Below are 21,364 nucleotides of genomic sequence, written 5' to 3' on the forward strand. Positions count from 1 at the left end.
TTTCCCCATTTCTCAAGTCTTCCTCCTCTTTCTGGTCTGTGTGGCTCAGTACTATGCCAGGATGTACCTTTATCCAGTTGCCCATTGGGGAGTGCGTAACTTTAGTACAGGAGGACGCCATTCAGCCCATCTCGCCGGCGCTGAATTTAGGGCTGTCTCTGAGCTGATTTTACACTGTTCTATTTTCCTGCTTCCTCTCCAAACTTTTTATATTCAAGTACAGGAAACTTTGGTTTATCCGGAGGTTGTATGGCCGGAAACTTTGCTCTAACGGCAGAAATCAGCAGCCGTTTTAGTTAGTTTTTTTTTCTTCTCCTAGCATTCTGTTAACAGGCAGGCTCTGGAAAGCGTCTTTGGAGCTTCGCAACAGCTTCAGAGACGCTTCAAGGTACGGGCCGAGTGTTTACGAGCTGTTGCTGAGCAACAGTGTTTGTTGTCAAATACGGAGATTTTCATCTCCGTATGCTTCAACGTTGACTTTGCATGTCCGGCACTTTTGATAGATCGGCAACACGCCGGTCCCGTCGGTGCCGGATATCAGAACTTTTCCTGTAATTATTATCCAGTACCTTTTTAAAATACCATAATCTTTTAAAGGAGACTATCGATGCTCATATTGTCCACTTGTATCATTTTAAACTTCTCCATCAAATGCCTCCACCATATTCGCAGTTCGAGTGACTACAGCACTAGTTTCTCTATCCTTTCCTTGCAGCTTAGACCTCTGAACCCTGGGAGCATCCTGGTAAATCTGCTTTGCATGCTCTCTACAGCTATTCCTTCCAATAGCGAGGAGCTGAAAACTACATAGAGTATTCCAGAAATAAAAACAGAAAATGCTGGAAATCCTCAGTAGGTCAGAGCGCATCTGGGGAGAGAGAAACAAACTTAACGTTTCAGGTCGATGACGTGTCATCAGAACCGGGAGATGTTGGAGATGTAACAGGTTTTAAGCAAGTACAGGGGCAGGGAAAGGGGGGTGAGGAGGAAAGAACAAAAGGGAAGGTCTGTGATGGGGTGGAAGAGAGGGGAGATTAAATGACAAAAGGGATGATGGTGTGAGGCAAAAGGGAATGGTAATGGGACAAGTAAAGGTTTTTTTTATTCGTTCCTGGGATGTGGGCGTCGCTGGCACGGCCAGCATTTATTACCCATCCCTAATTGCCCTCGAGAAGGTGGAGGTGAGCTGTCTTATTGAATACAACCGAGTAGCTTGCTAGGACATTTCAGAGGGCAGATAAGAGTCAACCACATTGCTGTGGGTCTGGAGTCAAATATAGGCCAGATCAGGTAAGGACGGCAGATTTCCTTCCCTAAAGGACATTAGTGAACCAGATGGGTTTTTACGACAATCCGATAGTTTCATGGTCACCGTTACCGATACTAGCTTTTTATTCCAGATTTATTTAATTGACTGAATTTAAATTGCCCAGCTGCCGTGGTGGGATTCAGCTCACGTATTCCAGACGTTCATTAACCATCGTTTTGTAGTCATCATGATCTCTTTGTTTATGTACACCCCAGATGGGCAGCACGGTGGCATAGTGGTTAGCACTGTTGCCTCACAGTGCCAGGGACCCGGGTTCGAATCCGGCCTCGGGTGACTGTCTGTGTGGAGTTTGCACATTCTCCCCGTGTTTGCGTGGGTTTCCTCCGGGTGCTCCGGTTTCCTCCCACAGTCCAAAGATGTGCGGGTTAGGTTGATTGGCTATGATAAATTGACCCTTAGTGTTAGGTGGATTAAATACGTGGGGTTACGGGGATAGGGTGGGATATGTGTTGGTGTAGGGGTTACGGGGATCGGGTGGGATAGTTTGTATGATCAGCCATGATCACATTGAATGGCGGAGCAGGCTCGAAGGGCCGAATAGCCTACTACTCCTTCTATGTTTCTAATCCCATTTCCCTTTACAGTGACTTTCAGGCTGTCCACCTAACTTGAGGATTTATGCCTTTGGGTATCTAAATCCCTTTGCTCCTTCCCTGTATTACAGAATCGTGCATACAACACAGAAGGAGGCCATTCAGCCCATCATCCCTGTGCCAGTTGTTTGAAAGAGCCATCCAATTAGTCCCGCTCCCCTGCTCTTTCCCAATAGCCCTGCAAATTTTTCCCCTTCAAGTATTTATCCAAAATAAGAAATTTACCATTAAGGTATATTTCTATTAGAACATAAGACCATAAGAAATAGGAGCAGGAGTCGGCCATTTGGCCCCCTCGAGCCTGCTCCGCCATTCAATAAGATCATGGCTGATCTACCTCATCTCCACTTTCCTGCGCTATCTCCACCTCCCTTGATTCCCTTAATATCCAAAAATCTATCGATCGCTGTCTTGAATATACTCAACGACTGAGCCTCCACAGCCCTCTGGGGTAGAGAACTCCAAAGATTCACCACCCTCTGAATGAAGAAATTTCTCCTCATCTCAGTCCTAAATGGCCGACCCCTTATTCTGAGACTGTGACCCCTGGTTCTAGATTCCCCAGCCAGGGGAAACATCCTCCCTGCATCTACCCTGTAAGAATTTCGTATGTTTCAATGAGATCACACCTCATTCTTCTAAACGCTAGAGAATATAGGCCTAGTCTACTCAATCTCTCCTCACAGGACAATCCCCCCATCCCAGGAACCAGTCTGGTGAACCTTCGTTGCACTCCCTCTATGGCAAGTATATCCTTCCTTAGGTAAGGAGACCAAAACTGTACACAATACTCCAGGTGTGGTCTCACCAGGGCCCTGTATAATTGCAATAAGATGTCTTTACTCTTATACTCAAATCCTCTTGTAATAAAGGCCAACATACCATTTGCTTTCCTAATTGCTTGCTGTACCTGCATGTTAACTTTCAGTGATTGGTGTACAAGGACACCCAGGTCCCTCTGAACACCAACATTTCCCAATCTCTCACCATTTAAAAAATACTCTGCTTTTCTATTTTTCCTACCAAAGTGGATAACTTCACATTTCGCCACATTATATTCCATTTGCCATATTCTTGCCCGTTCACTTAGCCTGTCTATATCTCCTTGAAGCCTCCTTGCATCCTCCTCACAACTTACATTCCAACCCAGCTTTGTATCATCAGCAAACTTGGATCTATTACATTTGGTCCCCTCATCCAAATCATTAATGTAGATTGTGAATAGCTGAGGCCCAAGCACTGATCCTTGCGGTACCCCACTAGTTACAGCCTGCCAACCCGAAAATGACCCGTTTATTCCTACTCTCTGTTTTCTGTCCGTTAACCAATCCTCAATCCATGCTGGTATATTATCCCCAATCCCATGAGCCCTAATTTTGTTTAATAACCTCTTGTGTGGCACTTTATCGAATGCCTTCTGAAAATCCAAATACACCACATCCACTGGTGCCCCCTTATCCATTCTGCTAGTTACAACCTCAAAAAACTCTAACAGATTCGTCAAACACAATTTCCCTTTCATAAATCCGTGTCGACTGTCCTAATAATCCTATTATTATTTTCTAAGTGCCCCGTTACCACGTCCTTAATAATAGATTCTAGCATTTTCCCTACTACTGATGACAAGGTAATTGGTCTGTAGTTCCCCGTTTTCTCTCTCCCTCCTTTCTTAAATAGTGGTGTTACATTTGCGACCTTTGAATCCATGAGAACCACTATCTCTATAGCCACCTCTTTCAAAACCCTAGGAAGTGGACCATGAGGTCCAGGGGATTCCTAGGGTATTCTTGTTCTCCAAAATGTATTGCCTCACATTATCTGTATTAAACTGCATTTGCCACATTTTTAAAAATGTATTAGTTCCTTGGATGTGGGCATCGCTGGCAAGGCCAGCAGTTGTTGCCCATCCCTAGTTACCCTTGAGATGGTGGTGGTGAGCTGCCGCCTTGAACCGCTGCAGTCCGCGTGGTGAAGGTACTCCCACAGTGCTGTTAGGAAGGGAGTTCCAGGATTTTGACCCAGCTATGATGAAGGAACGGCGATATATTTTCAAGTCAGGATGCTGTGTGACTTGGAGGGGAACTTGGAGGTGGTGGTGTTCCCATGCGCCTGCTGCCCTTGTCTTTCTAGGTGGTAGAGGTCGCGGGTTTGGGAGGTGCTGCTGAAGAAGCCTTGGCGCGTTGCTGCAGTGCATCTTGCAGATGGTACACACTGCAGCCACGGTACGCTGGTGGTGGAGGGAGTGAATGTTTAAGGTGGTGGATGGGGTGCCAATCAAGCGGGCTGCTTTGTCCTGGATGGTGTCGAGCTTCTTGAGTGTTGTTGGAGCTGCACTCATCCAGGCAAGTGGAGAGTATTCCATCACACTCCTGACTTGTGCCTTGTAGATGGTGTAAAGGCTTTGGGGAGTCAGGAGGTGAGACACTCACCGCAGAATACCCAGACTCTGACCTGCTCTTGTAGCCGCAGTATTTATGTGGCTGGTCCAGTTAAGTTTCTGGTCAATGGTGATTCCCAAGATGTTGATGGTGGGGGATTCGGCGATGGTAATGCCGTTGAATGTCAAGCGGCGGTGGTTAGACTCTCGCTTGGTGGAGATAGTCATTGTCTGGCATTTGTGTGGCGCGAATGTTACCTGCCACTTATCAGCCCAAGCCTGAATGTCATCCAGGTCTTGCTGCATTCGGGCATGGACTGCTTCATTATCTGAGGAGTTATGTATGGCGCTGAACACTGTGCAATCATCAGCGAACATCTCCACTTCTGACCTTTTGATGGAGGGAAGGTCATTGATGAAGCAGCTGAAGATGATTGGGCCTAGGACACTGCACTGAGGAACTCCTGCAGCGATGTCCTGGGGCTGTGATGATTTACCTTCAATCACCACAACCATCTTCCTTTGTGCTAGGTATGACTCCAGCCAGTGGAGCGTTTTCCCCCTGATTCCCATTGACTTCAGTTTTACTAGGGTTCCTTGATGCCACACTTGGTCAAATGCTGCCTTGATGTCAAGGGCAGTCAATCTCACCTCACCTCTACAATTCAGCTCTTTAGTCCATGTTTGGACCAAGGCTGTAATGTGGTCTGGAGCCGAGTGGTCCTGGTGGAACCCAAGCTGAGCTTTGGGGAGCAGGTTATTGGTGAGTTAGTGCCGCTTGATAGCACTGTCGACGACACCTTCCATCACTTTGCTGATGATTGAGAGTAGACTGATGGGGCGGTAATTGGCTGGATTGGATTTGTCCAGCTTTTTGTGGACAGGACACACCTGGGCAGTTTTCCACATTGTTGAGTAGATGCCAGTGTTGCAGCTGTACTGGAACAGCTTGGCTAGAGGCACGGCTAGTTCTGGAGTACAAGTCTTCAGCACGACAGTTGGGGTGTTGTCGGGGCCCACAGCCTTTGCTGTATCCAGTGCACTCAGCTGTTTCTTGATATCACGTGGAGTGAATCGAATTGGCTGAAGACTGGTCTCCTCCTGAGGTCCCCACCATCACAGAAGCCAATGTGGATCATCCACTCGGCAATTCTGGCTGAAGATGGTTGCAAACGCTTCAGCCTTGTCTTTTGCACTCGTGTGCTGGGCTCCACCATTACTGAGGATGGGGATATTCATGGAGCCTCCTCCTCACATTAGTTGTTTAATTATCCACCACCATTCATGACTGGATGTGGCAGGACTGCAGAGCTTTGATCTGATCCGTTGATTGTGGGATCACTTAGCCCTGTCTATAGCATGCTGCTTCCGCTGTTTAGCATGCATGTAGTCCTGTGTTGCAGCTTCCCCAGGTTGGCGCCTCATTTTTTGGTACGTCTGGTGCTGCTCCCGTCATGCTCTTCTACAACCAGAATTGGTCCCCTGGCTTGATGGTAATGGTAGAGTGAGGGATATGCTGGGCCATGAGGTTACAGATTGTGGTGGAATACAATTCTGCTGCTGCTGATGGCCCACAGCGCCTCATGGAGGCCCAGTTTTGAGCTGCTGGATCTGTTCTGAATCTATCCCATTTAGCACAGTGGTAGTGCCACACAACACGATGGAGGGTGTCCCCAGTGTGAAGACGGGACTTCGTCTCCACAATGACTGTGGTGGTCACTGCTACCAATGCTGTCATGGACAGATGCATCTGCGACAGGTAGATTGGTGAGGACGAGGTCTTGTAGGTTTTTTCCCCTCGTGTTGGTTCTCTCGCCACCTGCCGCAGTCCTAGTCTGGCGGCTATGTCCTTCAGGATTCGACCAGCTCGGTCAGTAGTGGTGCTACCGAGCCACTCTTGGTGATGGACATTGAAGTCTCCCACCCAGAGTACATTCTGTGCCCTTGCTACCCTCAGTGCTTCTTCCAAGTGGTGTTCAACATGGAGGAGTACTGATTCATCAGCTGAGGGAGGGCGGTAGGTGGTAATCAGCAGGAGGTTTCCTTGCCCATGCTTGACCTGAAGTCATGAGACTTCATGGGGTCCAGAGTCGATGCTGAGGACTCCCAGGGCCACCACCTGTGGTGGGTCTGTCCTGCCGGTGGGACAGGACATACCCAAGGATGGTGATGGAGGAGTTTGGGGCATTGGCTGAAAGGTATGATTCTGTGAGTATGACTATGTCAGGCTGTTGTTTGACTAGTCTGTGGGACAGCTCTCCCAATTTTGGCACCAGTCCTCAGATGTTAGTGAGGAGGACTTTGCAGGGTCGACTGGGCTGGGTGTGCCTTTGTTGTGTCCGAAGCCGGTGCCGAGGTCGATACCGGGTGGTCCATCCGGTTTTATTCTTATTGGCCCAGAAATTCGGGTCGGAGGCTTCCCACGGCCGTTGTGCTGCGGGCCCGCGTGGTATTCCGATCCTGGGCCTCCTCCAACTGCCGGCGCGCAGTGCTTATGTATCCCGGGGCACAGTTAGTTCGATGCGTCCCCTGGGATCACATGGGCCATGGAGAGCCAATGGTAGCAGGGAATGCTTCATTCATAAATTTGACAGGATCTGTCAAACCTATAAATACTATAAGCCCCAAAACATAACTCAAACTTCAAATATTTTTTTTTTTAAACATCACATTTTTAAAATAACTATAAATTACATGAAATAACTATTTCAAACAATAATTTAAATTTTTGAAAAAATTAATTACATTTTCTAACGGGGCTAAAAATAAACTTACCTTTCTTTAACGTATTTAAAAATAATAAACCTGTGGAAAAAATGTTTTAATTTTAATTAATTCACCACTTACCTTGTTAAAAGCAGGCCTTGCGCCTGCTTTTTACATGTGTAACTGCTGGAGACTTACCCTCCCGGGGAAACCTGCAAAAAAAATGTAAGTTCGATGCGCACGCGCTGCCTCTCCGGCGCACGCGTTCCACCTCTCAACCCCTTTTAGGGGAACGGAAGTTCCGGTTTCCCGCACATGCGCAGTGCATGCACGAAACCGGCACTTTCGTTGGGCCTACGCGCGAGTACCCAGTGCGTACTCGCCCGTGGGGACCCGAATTTCTGGGCCATTATTGTTTTTAGTAGCGGTTGTGTACAACTGAGTGGCTTGCTAGGCCATTTCAGAGGGCGCTTAAAAGTCAACCCCATTGCCCATTCTCTTAGTCTGCTTGTCTTCCTTTAGTCAGAGTCAGAAGGTTGTGAGTTCAAGCCCCACACCAGAGCCTTGAGCACATAAACTAGTCTGACACGCCAGTGCAGAACCGAGGGAGTGCTGCATTGTCAGTGGTGCCGTCTTTCAGGTGAGACATTAAACTGAGGCCCCATCTGCCTTTTCAGGCGGACGTAAAATATACCATGGCACTATTCAAAGAGCAGGGGCGTTCTCCCACGGACAATGTTTATCCCTCAGCCATTATCACTAAAACAGATTAACTGGTCATTTATCTCATCGCTTTTTGTGGGATCTTGCTAGCTGTTCATTGGCTGCTGTGTTTCCTACATTACAGCAGGGGCAACACTTCAAAAGTACTTTGCTGACTGTGAAGCACTTTGTGGAGTCCTGAGGTTGTGTAAAGTGCTGCATAAATGCAGGTTCTTTCTCCTAACCTCCTGCATCCTTCCTGCTATTTTGCTGCTGCTCCTTGGCTTGATAATCATCAGCAAAATTTGATATCCACCCCTTTAAATCCAGATTATTTATATATAGGGAGACAAAATGAGTGGTGCCAGTGACAGCCCACTTAAGCCGCTGCCGGCCAGGCTGCGAATCACCAATTTATTGCCAGTCTTTTTCTCCTCCTCCCTCACCTCTGCAATTTCTGTTCAAGTGATGCACAAGCCTCAGTGCTGTTGTATCAGGCAGCTGACCAGGCCCGGTGAATGCCAGGTGACTGCAGTTTTGTCTCTTGGCGGTCAAACAAGTAAGTCATTTGGTGTTCGATCGTACGTTCAAAACTTTGGTGAAAAATTGACACCGTTGTTGAAATTGGCCATAACTTTTGTGTTTCCAAATCGAAAGGGCAAACCCGCTGGCTGCTTGACCTCGGGCCGGTGGGAGTATCTGTCCTCGGCTCTAATGTGTGCTATCGGACCTTTTTAGATAGTAATTCAATACACAGGAAACTCTTTTTTTATCCGGGACCGGCGTGGTGCCGGTTTATCAAAAAGTCCGGATTACAGAGAGTTATAGTTAAAAGGTACGAGAGCTCCGTACACAGCAACAAATCCAGGCTTCCCTGTTGCTTAGCAACAGCTGCAAGAAGCCCGGCCACAGACCAAGCGTCCCTGTTGCTTAGCAACAAGTGCAGGAACCCCCGATTACACAGCCAAGAATCAAGAAACGGCCACTAATGTGAAGAAAAACTTAACTGAACCTACTCCTGAATTTTGCCGGTTAACCGAGATTTCCGGTTGTTTGGGTGCCGGTAAATCGAGAGTTTCCTGTACTGATGATGTGAACCACACTGAGTACATAAAACCTACGCCTGGGGAAGTTGGGTGCTCGGCTCAAGCTGATGCTTTTAACAGTCATGTGTCTGTACCAGGAGTTCTGTAAAATGATACTTTTTTTTTAACGTGAAGTGGTTCGTGTACTCCCCTCGTGATGTGGAAATGCATCAGCATGAAAAGAAAGAATATCTTTTCAGTCTCCAAACTTCTTTCCTTCTCTTGTTGGATGCAGTTCCACAAGCGCTTGGCGTTCAGCTATCTTGTCCGAGTGGTTGAAATAACAACAGAAAATGCTGGAAATACTCAGCAGGCCAGGCAGCATCCGTGGAGAGAGAAACAGAGTTAACGTTTCAGGTCTGGGACCCTTCATCAGAACTGGAAAAAGCTGGAGATGTAACAGATATTAAGCAGGTGCAGAGACAGGGGGGGGGCGGTTAGGAGGGGAGGAAGGAATAGAAAGAACACCCTGTACTTTTGTAAGAGGCAGGAAAGATGAAATGTTGCAAATGGGAGTGGCAAAAATCATACTGCATGAAAAATGGGGGCAGGGATAATTATCTGAAATTGTTGAACTCAATGTTGAGTCCGGCAGGCTGCAAAGTGCCCAATCGAAAGATGAGGTGCTGTTCCTCGAGCTTACCTTGAGCTTCATTGGAACAATGCAATAGCCCGAGGACAGAGAGATCAGAGTGGGAGTGAAGCGGTGAATTAAAGTGACAGGCGACCGGAAGCTCAGGGTCACCCGTACGGACTGAACGGAGGTGTTCCGCAAAGCAGTCGCCCAATCTGCGTTTGGTCTCCCCAATGTAGAGGAGACCGCATCGTGAGCAGCGAATACAGTATATTAAATTGCAAGAAGTACAAGTAAATAGCTGTTTCACCTGGAAGGGGTGTTTGGGGCCCTGGACAGTGGGAAGGGAGGAGGTAAAAGGGCATGTGTTGCATCTCCTGCGCTTGCACGGGAAGGTGCCAGGTGAAGGAGCAGGGCTGTTGGGGGTGATTGAGGAGTGGACCGGGGTGTCGCGGAGGGAGCGGTCCCTTCGGAATGCTGAAAGGGGAAGTGAGGGGAAGATGTGTTTGGTGGTGGGATCACGTTGGAGGTGGCGGAAATGGCGGAGGATGATCCGTTGAATGTGGAGGCTGGTGGGGTGAAAGGTGAGGACAAGGGGAACCCTATCGTGGTTCTGGGAGGGAGGGGCAGGGGTGAGAGCAGAAGTGCGGGAAATAGAACGGACACGGTCGAGGGCCGTGTCAACCACGGTAGAGGGGAATCCTCGGTTGAGGAAAAAGGAAGACATGTCAGAAGCACTAGTATGGAAGGTGGCATCGTCAGAACAGACGCGGCGGAGACGGAGAAACTGGGAGAAAGGAATAGAGTCCTTACAGGAAGCGGGGTGGGAGGAAGTGTAGTCCAGGTAGCTGTGGGAGTCGGTGGGCTTGTAGTGGATGTTTGTTGAAAGCCGATCGCCAGAAATGGAGACGGAGAAGTCAAGGAAGGGAAGGGAAGAGTCGGAGATGGACCATGTGAAGGTGAAGGTCCGAGTGGTTACTCATTCCGCGTCAGACTAGACAGTCCGCATTAGCAGGCCGCCATAGGCCAACCTAATGCTGTTCTCCACAAACATGTATTTTCCAGTAATAGTTAGGAGTGAACACCCTACTGCACGTCCTATCCCACCCTCCTAGCTCAAGGGCACTGAGGCCAATTGTAGTTCCCCGGTTGCTGCCTTGTATCCGGATAGAGTGTGACAGATGCATTGTATTGAATCTGTTCCCCTACCGCACGCTCCTTCCGAGTTAGTGTCTGGATGCAAGTGGGTAAGAAAACTCCGATTCGGTTCTGTTCAACCCTATACCCTGACAGAGCTGGTGAATGCTGCAAACCTGAAATAAGAACAGAATATGCTGCAGGTGCACAGTATCTGATGAGAGAAACCACAGGTCACCGTCTTTGGGTAGAAACCCCTGATCAGAACTCTGCAAAGTCTCCACCCAAATGTTTCAGCTGTCTGTTCTGTTTCAATTGCTGCCGGACCAGCTGTATATTTTTAACCTGTCTTGTCTCTGGCTGGGCAGGAGGTTTACTGCCTGTGATTTCGTACATAAATCAAAATCTTATTATGCAAAGAAAAAAAATCGGCTGATGCTTGGCAGTAGAATCGGAGTGTTACTGATTCTCCATCCAATCCACAAATTTGGATTTGCGTTTCATGCCCTCAAAGCGGTTTTGTCGTAAAAGTCGCACGCAGCGAGTACCCGATTCTGCCAGGCGGGGATGTACCCGTGAGCGAGTGCTCTCTGCCTGTATTCGCACGGCCCAGTGCAGTTGGCTGCAGAGCTCACAGCAGATCGCCTGCCTTCTCTCCCCAGTGGGGCGAAGTAAAATGGGGAGAGGAATGAATAACTTATGAAAAGCCCAATGAACTGAACAACCTCAGGACATCCCAAAGCACTTCACAACCAATTACTGTTTGAAATGTAGTCATTGTTGTAATGTAGGGTAACACGTCAGCCAATTTGCACACAGCAAGATCCCATAAACAACAATGTGACAATGACCAGATAATCTGTTTAATTGTTTAGTTGGCTGATGAGTTCCTTATTACTTTTCTGCTGCGCGAATCTTATTTTGGGATTGTGTTTGTGACCATTTGGTTTGTTTGTCTTGCTTGGGGTTGTATTCTGCTTTTCCCGTCAGCATGGCAACCACTGTCTGCTGTACTGAAAAGCCTATGCTACCACCTGCCACCTTGTTTGCCGGTACATCATCAAATTGTGCAGAATGCCACGTTTACCCTTCCGTTTGAATTCACCAATGTAAAGCTGCATTTCCACCTCCCTCTCGGGTGGATGTAAAAGATCCCAGGGCACTCTTTTTCGAAGAAGAGCAGTGGGGGGGGGAGTTCGCCCCAGTGTCCTGGCCAATATTTAGCCCTCAACCAACAACACTTTTTAAATAAAAAAGAACCCAGATTATCTGCTCATTTTCTCATTGCCGTTTGTGGGAGCTTGCTGTGCGCAAATTGCCTGCCACGTTTCCTGCATCACAACAGTGACTACACTCCAAAAAGTGCTTTATTTGGCTGTGAAGCGCTTTGGGACGTCCTGAGGCCGTGAAAGGTATAAATGCAAGTTCATTCTTTCTCTGGTGGCCTAGTGGGGAAATACACAGCCCAATGTTGTACTGAGCCATTTGCGCCAGTCTGTCCCGCATCAACTGATCTCGGCCAGAGTTGCATTGGGGATCTGGCGGGGGCTTGCTCCCACACTTGCTTTCCAATGGCTTACGCTGGAAGTTGTGGATGTCTGCTGAGAGTGGGACACTCGCCGGCTGTGGTGCTGCTCATTGCAGGATAGCCAGCGGACGTACGCTGTTGAGGTTCAGTTACAAAGACTGAGCACTCGGCTGATGTTAAAGGGAAAAAAATTGTATAGAAGTATGACGTTCTAGATCTCTCTTGATACTGATGGATGAGATGATGTGGCTGTGGTGGGAAGCTTGCATGAATGTTTTATCTCCTAAATAGACGGAGGCGAAACAACGGATGTTAAGCTGCTCGTTGAAGCTAGAGGCGAGTTTGCTGAGCCATTTGCTGAGACAAATGATTAGAAAATGGTGGGGGGTTTTTTAAAAGAAAAAAGATGCGACACTTACGTGGCGAGATTAGAGACGCTGGAATTGTTCTCCTTGGGGCAGAGAAGTTTTAGGGGAGGTTTACTGGAGGTGTTCAAAATCATGAAGAGTTTTGATAGAGTAAATAAGGAGACCAGAAAGATAATTGCCAAAAGAACCAGGGGGGGAGATGAGCAAATTAATTTTTACGCAGCGAGTTATGATGATCTGGAACGCGCTGCCTGAAAGGGCGGTGGAAGCAGATTCAATAGTAACTTTCAAAAGGAATTGAATAAACACTTGAACAAGAAAAATATACAGGGCTATGGGGAAAGAGCAGGGAAGTGGGACTAATTGGACCGCTCTTTCAAAGAGCTGGCATAGGCATGGTGGGCCGAATGGCCTCTTTCTGTGCTGTATCATTCTATGATTCTATAATGAATAACTGTAATGCTGGGTCATGATGGAGGTGATTTACCACTTCACAGTGCTGTGCGACCGGAAATTGTGTACTCACCAAGTCGCCATGTTGAACCCTTCAGTGTTTTAGCATGCCGGTGAATCCAAAGCCTAGCTCTGTCTGCTGCTTCTGGTCTTAGCGATCCGTCTTGCCTCGCGGCTACTTCTGATCCCGCTTTACTTAATGGCATTAGCTGCCTTTGGTTCACTTTTTTAAAATACTCATTCTTGGGATGCGGGTGTCGCTAGCAAGGCCAGCACTTATTGTCCATCCCCAGTTGCCCTGAGAAGCTGGTAGTAGGCCTTCTCGAACCACTGGTAACAGTTTGGTAGACCACCGGAGGGCAGTTACAAGCCAACCACTTTGCTGTGCGACTGGAGTCACATGTAGGCCAGATCGGGCAAGGACGCCAGGTTTCCTTCCCTAAAGGACATCAGTGAGCCAGTTGGGTATTTACAACAAGCCGACAGCTTCACGGTCACTTTTACCAACACCTGCTTTTTATTTCCAGAATTTTTTAACTGCCGCGGTGTGATTTGAACTTGTTCAATGAAACAAGGGAAGAAATTTACAGGGCCATGGGGAAATAGCAGGGGAGTGGGACTAATTGGACACCTCTTTCAAAGAGCTGGCACAGGCTTGATGGGCCAATTTGTCGTCCTCCTGTACTGTATTATTCTATGTTCTCTGGACCAGTAACCACTACACTACTGTACCTTGGTGGTGGCAGATCAGAGTTGCAGGTTGAGGAGGGGGGGGGGGTTTATCCGTATCACTGATCGCTGAGTTTAAACCCAAAAAATGAATCTTTCCTTTTTTGCTTCCAGGGGAGAAACCGTACATCTGTGAAATCTGCGGCAAGAGCTTCACCAGCCGACCAAACATGAAACGCCATCGCCGGACGCACACTGGCGAGAAGCCGTACCCGTGCGATGTCTGCGGCCAGCGCTTCCGCTTCTCCAACATGCTCAAGGCGCACAAGGAGAAGTGCTTCCGGGTCACCAACCCCATCACCGCAGACAGCAACCCCCTGAGCCTCACCTCCGTCACGCCCCCCAACTCCAGCAACCCCCTCATCGCCCACCCCCAGTCGCACCCCCACTCCCACCCTCACTCCCTCCCGCTGCCTCTCCTCCACTCCCTCCCTCCGACCCTCCCCCCTCCCCCCCACCTCCCGCCGCCGCCACCCCTCTTTCCAGCCGGACGGATAAACGCCAACAACAATTGAACGGCTGTGTGGGGTTTTTTTTCCTCTCCAAACAAAAGAAGAGACAAATGACTGTAGCAAACGGTCAGAAGCGTGCACCAGGTGTGACGCTATATATACTCTGTTACCTGGAAGGAATATAACCAAAGGGGGCATACTTAGAGGATGGGGACGAAGAGTCAAGCAACCTTGAAAAAGTTCATGACTGATTTATGTAACAAAAAAAACTATTTTGGTGTATTATTTACAGTAAGGATGTAGACAAAGGATTTTTTTTATGTCGTATAGGACTAAAGACTAGTATCGACTAGTCTGAACTACTTTTAAAGGCATCCATAGACTTAAACCGCTCTCACTAAAAAAAATCTTTTGTGTTAGAATTTTCGAACGCAAATATATCCCTGCAGCATATAATGCAAGAAGGACATGTACAGATTTAATGTAGAGTGCAACCAGAGGGCAAAGAAGCTAAGCAAGCGGCCCTTCATAAATGTGTTCATGATATACTTATCTAGCAAGGTAATGTGGGATTCTTTCCCCTTCCCGCCCCCTCTCCCCCCCACCCCTTCGAGCCTCCAATCTGTAACCTGCTATTTTTAACAAGGGTTTAGTTAAGTAAAGCAAGCTGTGCTTGTGTGTAGCAAGTTTAACCATTTACTGCAGTGCGCCTAACAGACTTGACGTTTTAGCAGCCAGTGTCGTGTCCTATAAGTGAACTGGAACAGTGTTTATTTTACCGTGGACTGCGTGGCCTACCACAGAAGCAACTGAGGCGAGAGGATCAGAATCAGTAGAACCGAGGGGCTCCAGCTTGTGGCCAAGTACAGAAACCAAAGAGGGGAAGACTGGCGAGATCAGTCACAGAAAGTAGGGCTTCTCCCTAGGCAGTTAGGAGCCTGGGTTTTGGGACCGGGGCGGATTGTAAAATGTGCTTCCCTCCCCCCCCCCCCCCCCCCCCCCCAATCCAACCAAGCTCACTTTTACTGTCTTATTTTGCCTCCAAAATTTTTGGACATCTCTGGGGGACCTTTTTTTTTGGAGGACCAAGTTAGCACTTGATGATCATGAGCACTGTGGCTTTTAATAGGAAGGCAGAGCTAATAGATGCAGAAATAAATTTTTCCTTTTAACCATTTGAAGTGCAACAGAAGGACAGACTGTTCCAATACTTCTTACAGAACTGGTCGGGGAGGGCGACTGAGGCCTAACGGGAGCGAAACTGGGTTCGTGCAGCTCTGGAGGAAATCTGGTCATTCTGCACTGCGCCCAACAGAAACGAACGTGATGGACTGGGCTGAAAAAGCGGCACACGGTGAAAGTCAGGCAAGGAGCGTCAGGGCGTTGAAACCTCAACAATTAAAAAAAATATTGGTGAATGTGGTGCTCGAAGTTACAGCTGGCGATGAGGACTTTTGCTCTGTTCATGGCCCTTACACCTTTGGAGATCCAGGGGAGAAAAAAAAGACAAGGAGATGAAGTTCTCTTGCAAATGGTTGCCTTAAAGGACTCAAGTGAATTGAGTTGCAAAGTTTGGATAGACACCGTCGAGGTAATAATAGACATGGGTGCACAGCACAGAAGCGTTTCTAGCCCTCCTCCCACTACCACCATCAAATGTAGCTGCAGTTCAGTCATCTAAACCATGTGATGGGCTTAGATCGAAACTCTGGTAAAATTATAAGTGTGACTTGGTGCTAAGAGTTGGTGGGGGGAGGGGTTCTCTTTTGTGTTTGGAGCTAAAGGTACATTAATGGGTCAGCAGACAGCCCAGCTACGCCAGTGGCTTTCACAGCGTCTGATGTAGGAGTTACAATTATAACCCGTACTTCAGTGAGTGTTTCAGATATGGGCTTTGCCGTTACACCGATAATCTATGATTAAAACCTCATCGGTTAGTTTCCCCCTGAGCAAGGGCTCTTTTTTTTATTGGCAAAGATCCAGTGCGATTATGGCCCTGCTTCACATAAGCAGTGTGATTGATGGTTGGCGAGTGATTGACCCTCGTTGAGCTTTTGCTTTGGTAACCCTTCCAGTAACTGGTCAGGCGGTGGTATGCAATCCCCAGGGGTATTAACTGCATTGCTGCAGTATTCTTCCTGCCGCAGAGCAAAGTGAGCCGAATTTGCCTGCGACGCCTTGACTTCGAAGATGGTGCGGCTCTGAAATGTGCACTTTTGTAAGAAAGACTGAGGGAGGAGAACGGATAGGTGCAGTCTTCTGTTGGCGGGCCGGATACTGCTGCTGCATATACCTTACCGAAAAGGTCTTGTACTCGGCACAACTCTCTGGTTGTGGGGGGTTTTCACAATCCACGAGTAGCTCTTTCGGAAGTGTACCCCAGAACCTAACCATTTCCACATGCTGCCATTTTAATCTACTTCAGTTCTACTGGACTAATGGGTATTAGCATCCCTTGAAACTTGAACACTAACCTCGATGTTTAAAGCATTATTACAAGGAGAGTTGTGGGCACTCTCGCTTACTTTTTCAGGCCCAACTAAAGCTGCAGTAATTGCTTCCCTTGGGGCCTACAAGAGGCCTTGGTTTTGAGAACGACATTGAGTTGAATCAGGTGTACACTACACTACATCCCCGCCACAGATTAATCTTTGTGCAATTATTAAATCTCCCTCCCTTTCTCTACTCACCCTTAAGAGTGACCCAGCAGGTCATGAAGCAGGATTGAAAAATAATGGAAATTCAGTTGAAATAATTGAATTGGAAATGATTCACTCAATTTAATTGATGTACTAATTGGCTGCTTTAACAATATAAATCACTATTTTGCACCGGGAGGGAAGAAATTCTCTGTTTCTGAACTGCAGGTTTTAGAGGAATCATTACTACATTTAATGGTAAGTACCAGGGGGAGCGAAGTATGTTTGCAAGTGCACTGTTAAGTCACAAGCTATATTTTGTCACAGAATTTAACGTGCAGTATTTGTCATTGTACAGAGGAGAGGAGGAATATGTCAGTTAAGCATCGCAGTATTTTTAATGTGCTCTTATCGGATACAGAGTTTAAAATATTAAAGAAAATAAAAAGTTGGTTATTGTAAAGACATAGGACTTTTTTTAATATTAAATGTTTTTGATACTTTCGAATTCTGCCTATTTTGCTCCTCAAAAGAAAAAGAAGGAAATAAAGGACGACGGCAGCGTTGAGCAATAGTAATCCACGGGATGGGCGGCCTGATGCTTGTTTTCAGTATTGATGATTCAGTGCTTTTTTGCCGACTTTTAATTGAAATTTAGTATTCTACCATAGGAGCCCTCGGCTGGCCATCAGCAAATAAACCTGCTGAATCTCTTCAGTCGCAGCAGTGCACCGCGGGGGTTCTGGGGTGCTGTATAGGATCCACCACAGTGGCTGCAAACTTTCTTTGAAGTTTGCAGTTCAGGACGAAGCTATGAATGAAGGGGAGTCTTCACGTTGTGGGAACCTTTGCACAAAACGGTACAATGTGAATCGTTCATTTCCGCTGTTCCTTTTCCTTCAGATCGTGGCATTTAATTCGTATGCAACTTTGATTTTTTTTTATATATATATTATATATATTAAGTCTGCTAATAAGTCACACACTAATCTGGCTGCTGCCAGAGGGGGTGGTGCGATTCTGTGCTTCCTTTTTGCAGCCTTCATCTCTTTATTGAACTTTTTTCCCCTGCAAAAAATATTCTTTTTCTTAGCTTTTTTAAAAAAAAAAGTGTTTTTTGTTGACAAAATTATCCCAAAGAAAGCAGAAATGGCCATTTGCCATTAAAAAGCAAGAAAAGTCTATACAGATAAATGACGTATTGTACCCAAGCGCAGTGCAGTCTATCAGCGACACAGCTGTGAGAGTCTCAGAATGACACCTTTAAGAGGATTTCATTGGCTTTTTTGGAGGCGCTACCTGTGGGCATCACATTTTTGCCACAATTGATCCCTTTTTAAAACTAATTTAAGTCCTGGTTCCAGTTGCAACAACTTCTGGAACCCATCCCACTGTTGAGGCCGTATTACCATTCCATTCCTTATGGAAGCACTTCAAGCTGGCGTGCTTTTGGCCTGCCGGAGTCCTGAGGCTGTATTGAGTAAAGTTTGGTCTCCAGCTATGTCCATGGAAGGTTTTAACATTAAGTTCGAAGGCTGTCCGTTATGGTCAGAGTTTGAGAAGGAAGGGGTTAACCATGAACAAGGTTAACATTGAATTAGGAGCCTTTAACCCTTTGTTGACATCCTTATCTTGCAGTGAATGTTGTTGCTGTACAAAATAAAATCATGGGTGAATTGATTCATAAGCTTCATTTAGGTAAGCTGTTTTTACTATGAAATCTTGCACCTTATCCCTAATAATATTCCTTCCTCCAAAGGACCACAGACGAGGGGGAAAAAAAACACTGCTTCATACTGTAGTTATTCCACTATCTTGCAGAGAGATTTACTTTTGAAGCAAGATTATACTGATGTAGATGGCTGCGTAGTACTGCCTCATTCAGGTAGTGTTGTACAGCTTGTTGAATAGGGGGAAATGCTACAGTTAATATTCAGTGGATACAAGGCCAAAATTTAGCTTGGCCCATTTAGTAAAGCATTAGGTTTAAGAAAAAAAAATTAAAATCAAATTTGTGTATCAGTCATAAGTATGTTAATTCTATATTTTACTACATAAACACAACATCTTAGTTATCTTGTGTACATAGCATTAATGTAGAATGTTGTAGTCTTGTGGTTTAAAGGAAGATTATGTCCATAGGTGCTACAATTACCAGTCTATATCTGTCATTTATGTATTGCTTAGTGTATAGTGTATTCAGGATTTGCTGTCTAATTCCTGAGAAAAATAAATTCTTTCATTATAATAAAATTATGGTTTACGTCTTGTATTTTTAAAAATTATAGCCGTCAACCAACTTGGAGTTTATCACAATCTTTGTGCATTCTGCCTCTAATTCATCCTTTCCCAAGAGCTTGAAACTGTAGAATTCCTCACCTCCCTCAGTTTTCCCTTTCCTTCTACAGTCTTCAGTGTTTTTAAAACTTATAAAATTCTAACAGGACTAGACAGACTGGATGCAGGAAGACTGTTCCCGATGGCGGGGGAGTCCAGAACCAGGGGTCACAGTCTAAGGATAAGGGGTAAGCCATTTAGGACTGAGATGAGGAGGAATTTCTTCACCCAGAGAGTGGTGAACCTGTGGAATTCTCTACCACAGAAGGCAGTAGAGGCCAATTCATTAAATATGTTCACGAAGGAGTTAGATATATTTCTTAAAGGCTAAAGGGATCAAGGGATATGGGGAGAAAGCAGGGACAGGGTACTGAATTTGGATGATCAGCCATGATCTCATTAAATGGCGGAGCAGGCTCGAAGGGCCGAATGGCCTACTCCTGCTCCTATCTTCTATGTTTCTATAAAACCCAAACTAGGCATAATCCTATTCACTAAAACAAACGCAAAACTCTGCAGATGCTGGAAATTTGAAATGAAAACAAAAAATGCTGGAAGTACTCAGCGGGTCACGGATCATCTGTGGAGGGAGAAGCAGAGTTAACGTTTCAGGTCGATGACCTTTCGTTAGAACTGAAAGAAGTTAGAGCTTTAACAGGTTTTAAGGAAATAGAGAGGCAGGGAAAGCAGGGGAGGAATGAACGAAAGGGACAGTCTGTGTTCTGCTGGAAGGCAGGAGAGATTAAATGACAAAAGGGATGATGGCGCAAGGCAAAAGGAGGTGGTATGGGGACAAGTAAAGAAACAAAAGCTGGGTCTAGAGGAGCTGTAAATGGCAACAGCAGAACCATTACCAGCTGTCCAAAAAAATGGGAGCAGTGGTTATGATCTGAAATTATTGAACTCCGTGTTGAGTCTGGTAGGTTATAAAGTGCCTAATTGAAAGATGAGGTGCTGTTCCTCGAGCTTCTGTTGAGATTATTTGGAACAGTGTAGGAGGCCGAGGACAGAGTGGGAGAGACACGGAGAATTAAAACAGCAAGAAACTTGAGGCTCAGGGTCACACTTGCGGAAGGAACAGAGGTGTTTAGCAAAACGATCACCCAGTCTGCGTATAGTCTCCCCAATGTAGAGGAGAGCGCATCGTGAGCAGCAAATACAGTATACTAAATTGAAAGAAGTACAAATGAATCGCTGTTTAACCTGGGCGGTGGGAAGGGAGGAGGTGAAAGGGCAGGTGTTGCATCTCCTGCGCTTGCACAGGAAGGTGTTGGTGTGATTGAAGGGTGGATCAGGGTGTCGCAGAGGGAAAGCTGGGAGGCGAGGGGAAGATGTGTTTGGTGGTGGCATCGCACTTGGAGGTGCCAGAAATGGCGTCAGATGATCCGTTGAATGTGGAGGCTGGTGGGGTGGAAGGTGAAGACGGAGAAACCCTATCGTGGTTCTGGGAGGGAGGGGAAGGGGTGAGGGCAGAAGTGCAGGAAATGGGACGGACACGGTCGAGGGCCGTGTCAACCACAACGGAGGGGAATCCTCGGTTGAGGAATGAAGAAAACCTATCGGCAGCACTAGTGTTGAAGGTGGCATCATCCGAACAGATGCGACAGAGAGAGAAACTGGGAGAATGGAATAGAGTCCTTACAGGAAGTGGGTAGGAGGAAGTGTAATCAAGGTAGCTGTGGGAGTCGGTGGGCTTATCGTGGATGTTGGTCGATAGCCTATCCCAAAAATGAAGATGGAGAAGTTGAGGAAGGGAAGAGTCAGAGGGACCGTGTGAAGGCGAGGGAGGGGTGAAATTTGGAAGCAAAGTTGATGAAATTATCTAGTTCAGGACTAGAGCAGGAAACGGCACCAGTACAGTCATCAATGTAACAGAAAAAGAAATGAGGATTGGAACAAGAAATGTTCCATGTATCCCACAAAAGGCAGGTTGCTTTTTGGCTGCGAATCGCAGCTGAATTGAATTGGGCAGGAATAAGAAGTAATGATTTAAAGAATATATTTAACTATCATTCTCGCCATTATCGCCCTGTTTAAAAATTTACGTAACTTGTTTTGCATTTTTTGTGTGTGTGTGTGTGAGAATGGTCTTCCTCCTCCTCCTCCCTCCTTCCCCCGTCTCCCCAACACACTTTTCTCTCCTGCAGGTGCTGCAAACCGTTTGGGACCTCTCCTAAGCGGCCATTCTTGTGAGCCTGGAATAGCGAGTGTCGGCTGACAGCATATCCGAACCCCCTTCTGCCTTCGCCAGATGTCTTGTACTTTCCAACATTAGTCACTGGACAATGATCAGAAGTGGAAACCCTGACTTTTTGTTTCCTCCTCAAAATTGCTAGCTCAGTGACAGAGGCCAA

The 21,364-nt window shown here is 46.7% G+C and overlaps 1 protein-coding gene across 6 annotated transcripts in view; it reads left to right on the forward strand.

Moving 5' to 3' along the window:
• Window positions 1-18,926, forward strand: part of zbtb47b (zinc finger and BTB domain containing 47b) — a 295,680-nt gene extending 276,754 nt beyond the window's left edge. For all 6 annotated transcript variants that reach the window (XM_085987433.1, XM_085987432.1, XM_085987434.1 and 3 more), the window contains exon 6: window positions 13,697-18,926. In XM_085987433.1, the coding sequence (XP_085843559.1) occupies window positions 13,697-14,097 (401 nt within the window). In that variant the 3' untranslated portion in view covers window positions 14,098-18,926. The remainder of the gene's footprint in view (window positions 1-13,696) is intronic.
• The last annotated feature ends 2,438 nt before the right edge of the window (window positions 18,927-21,364 follow it).

The sequence above is a fragment of the Somniosus microcephalus genome, chromosome 5 (assembly GCF_052327205.1).
Source record: "Somniosus microcephalus isolate GS21.2 chromosome 5, FLI_Smic_1.0, whole genome shotgun sequence".
NCBI classification, from domain to species: domain Eukaryota; kingdom Metazoa; phylum Chordata; class Chondrichthyes; order Squaliformes; family Somniosidae; genus Somniosus; species Somniosus microcephalus.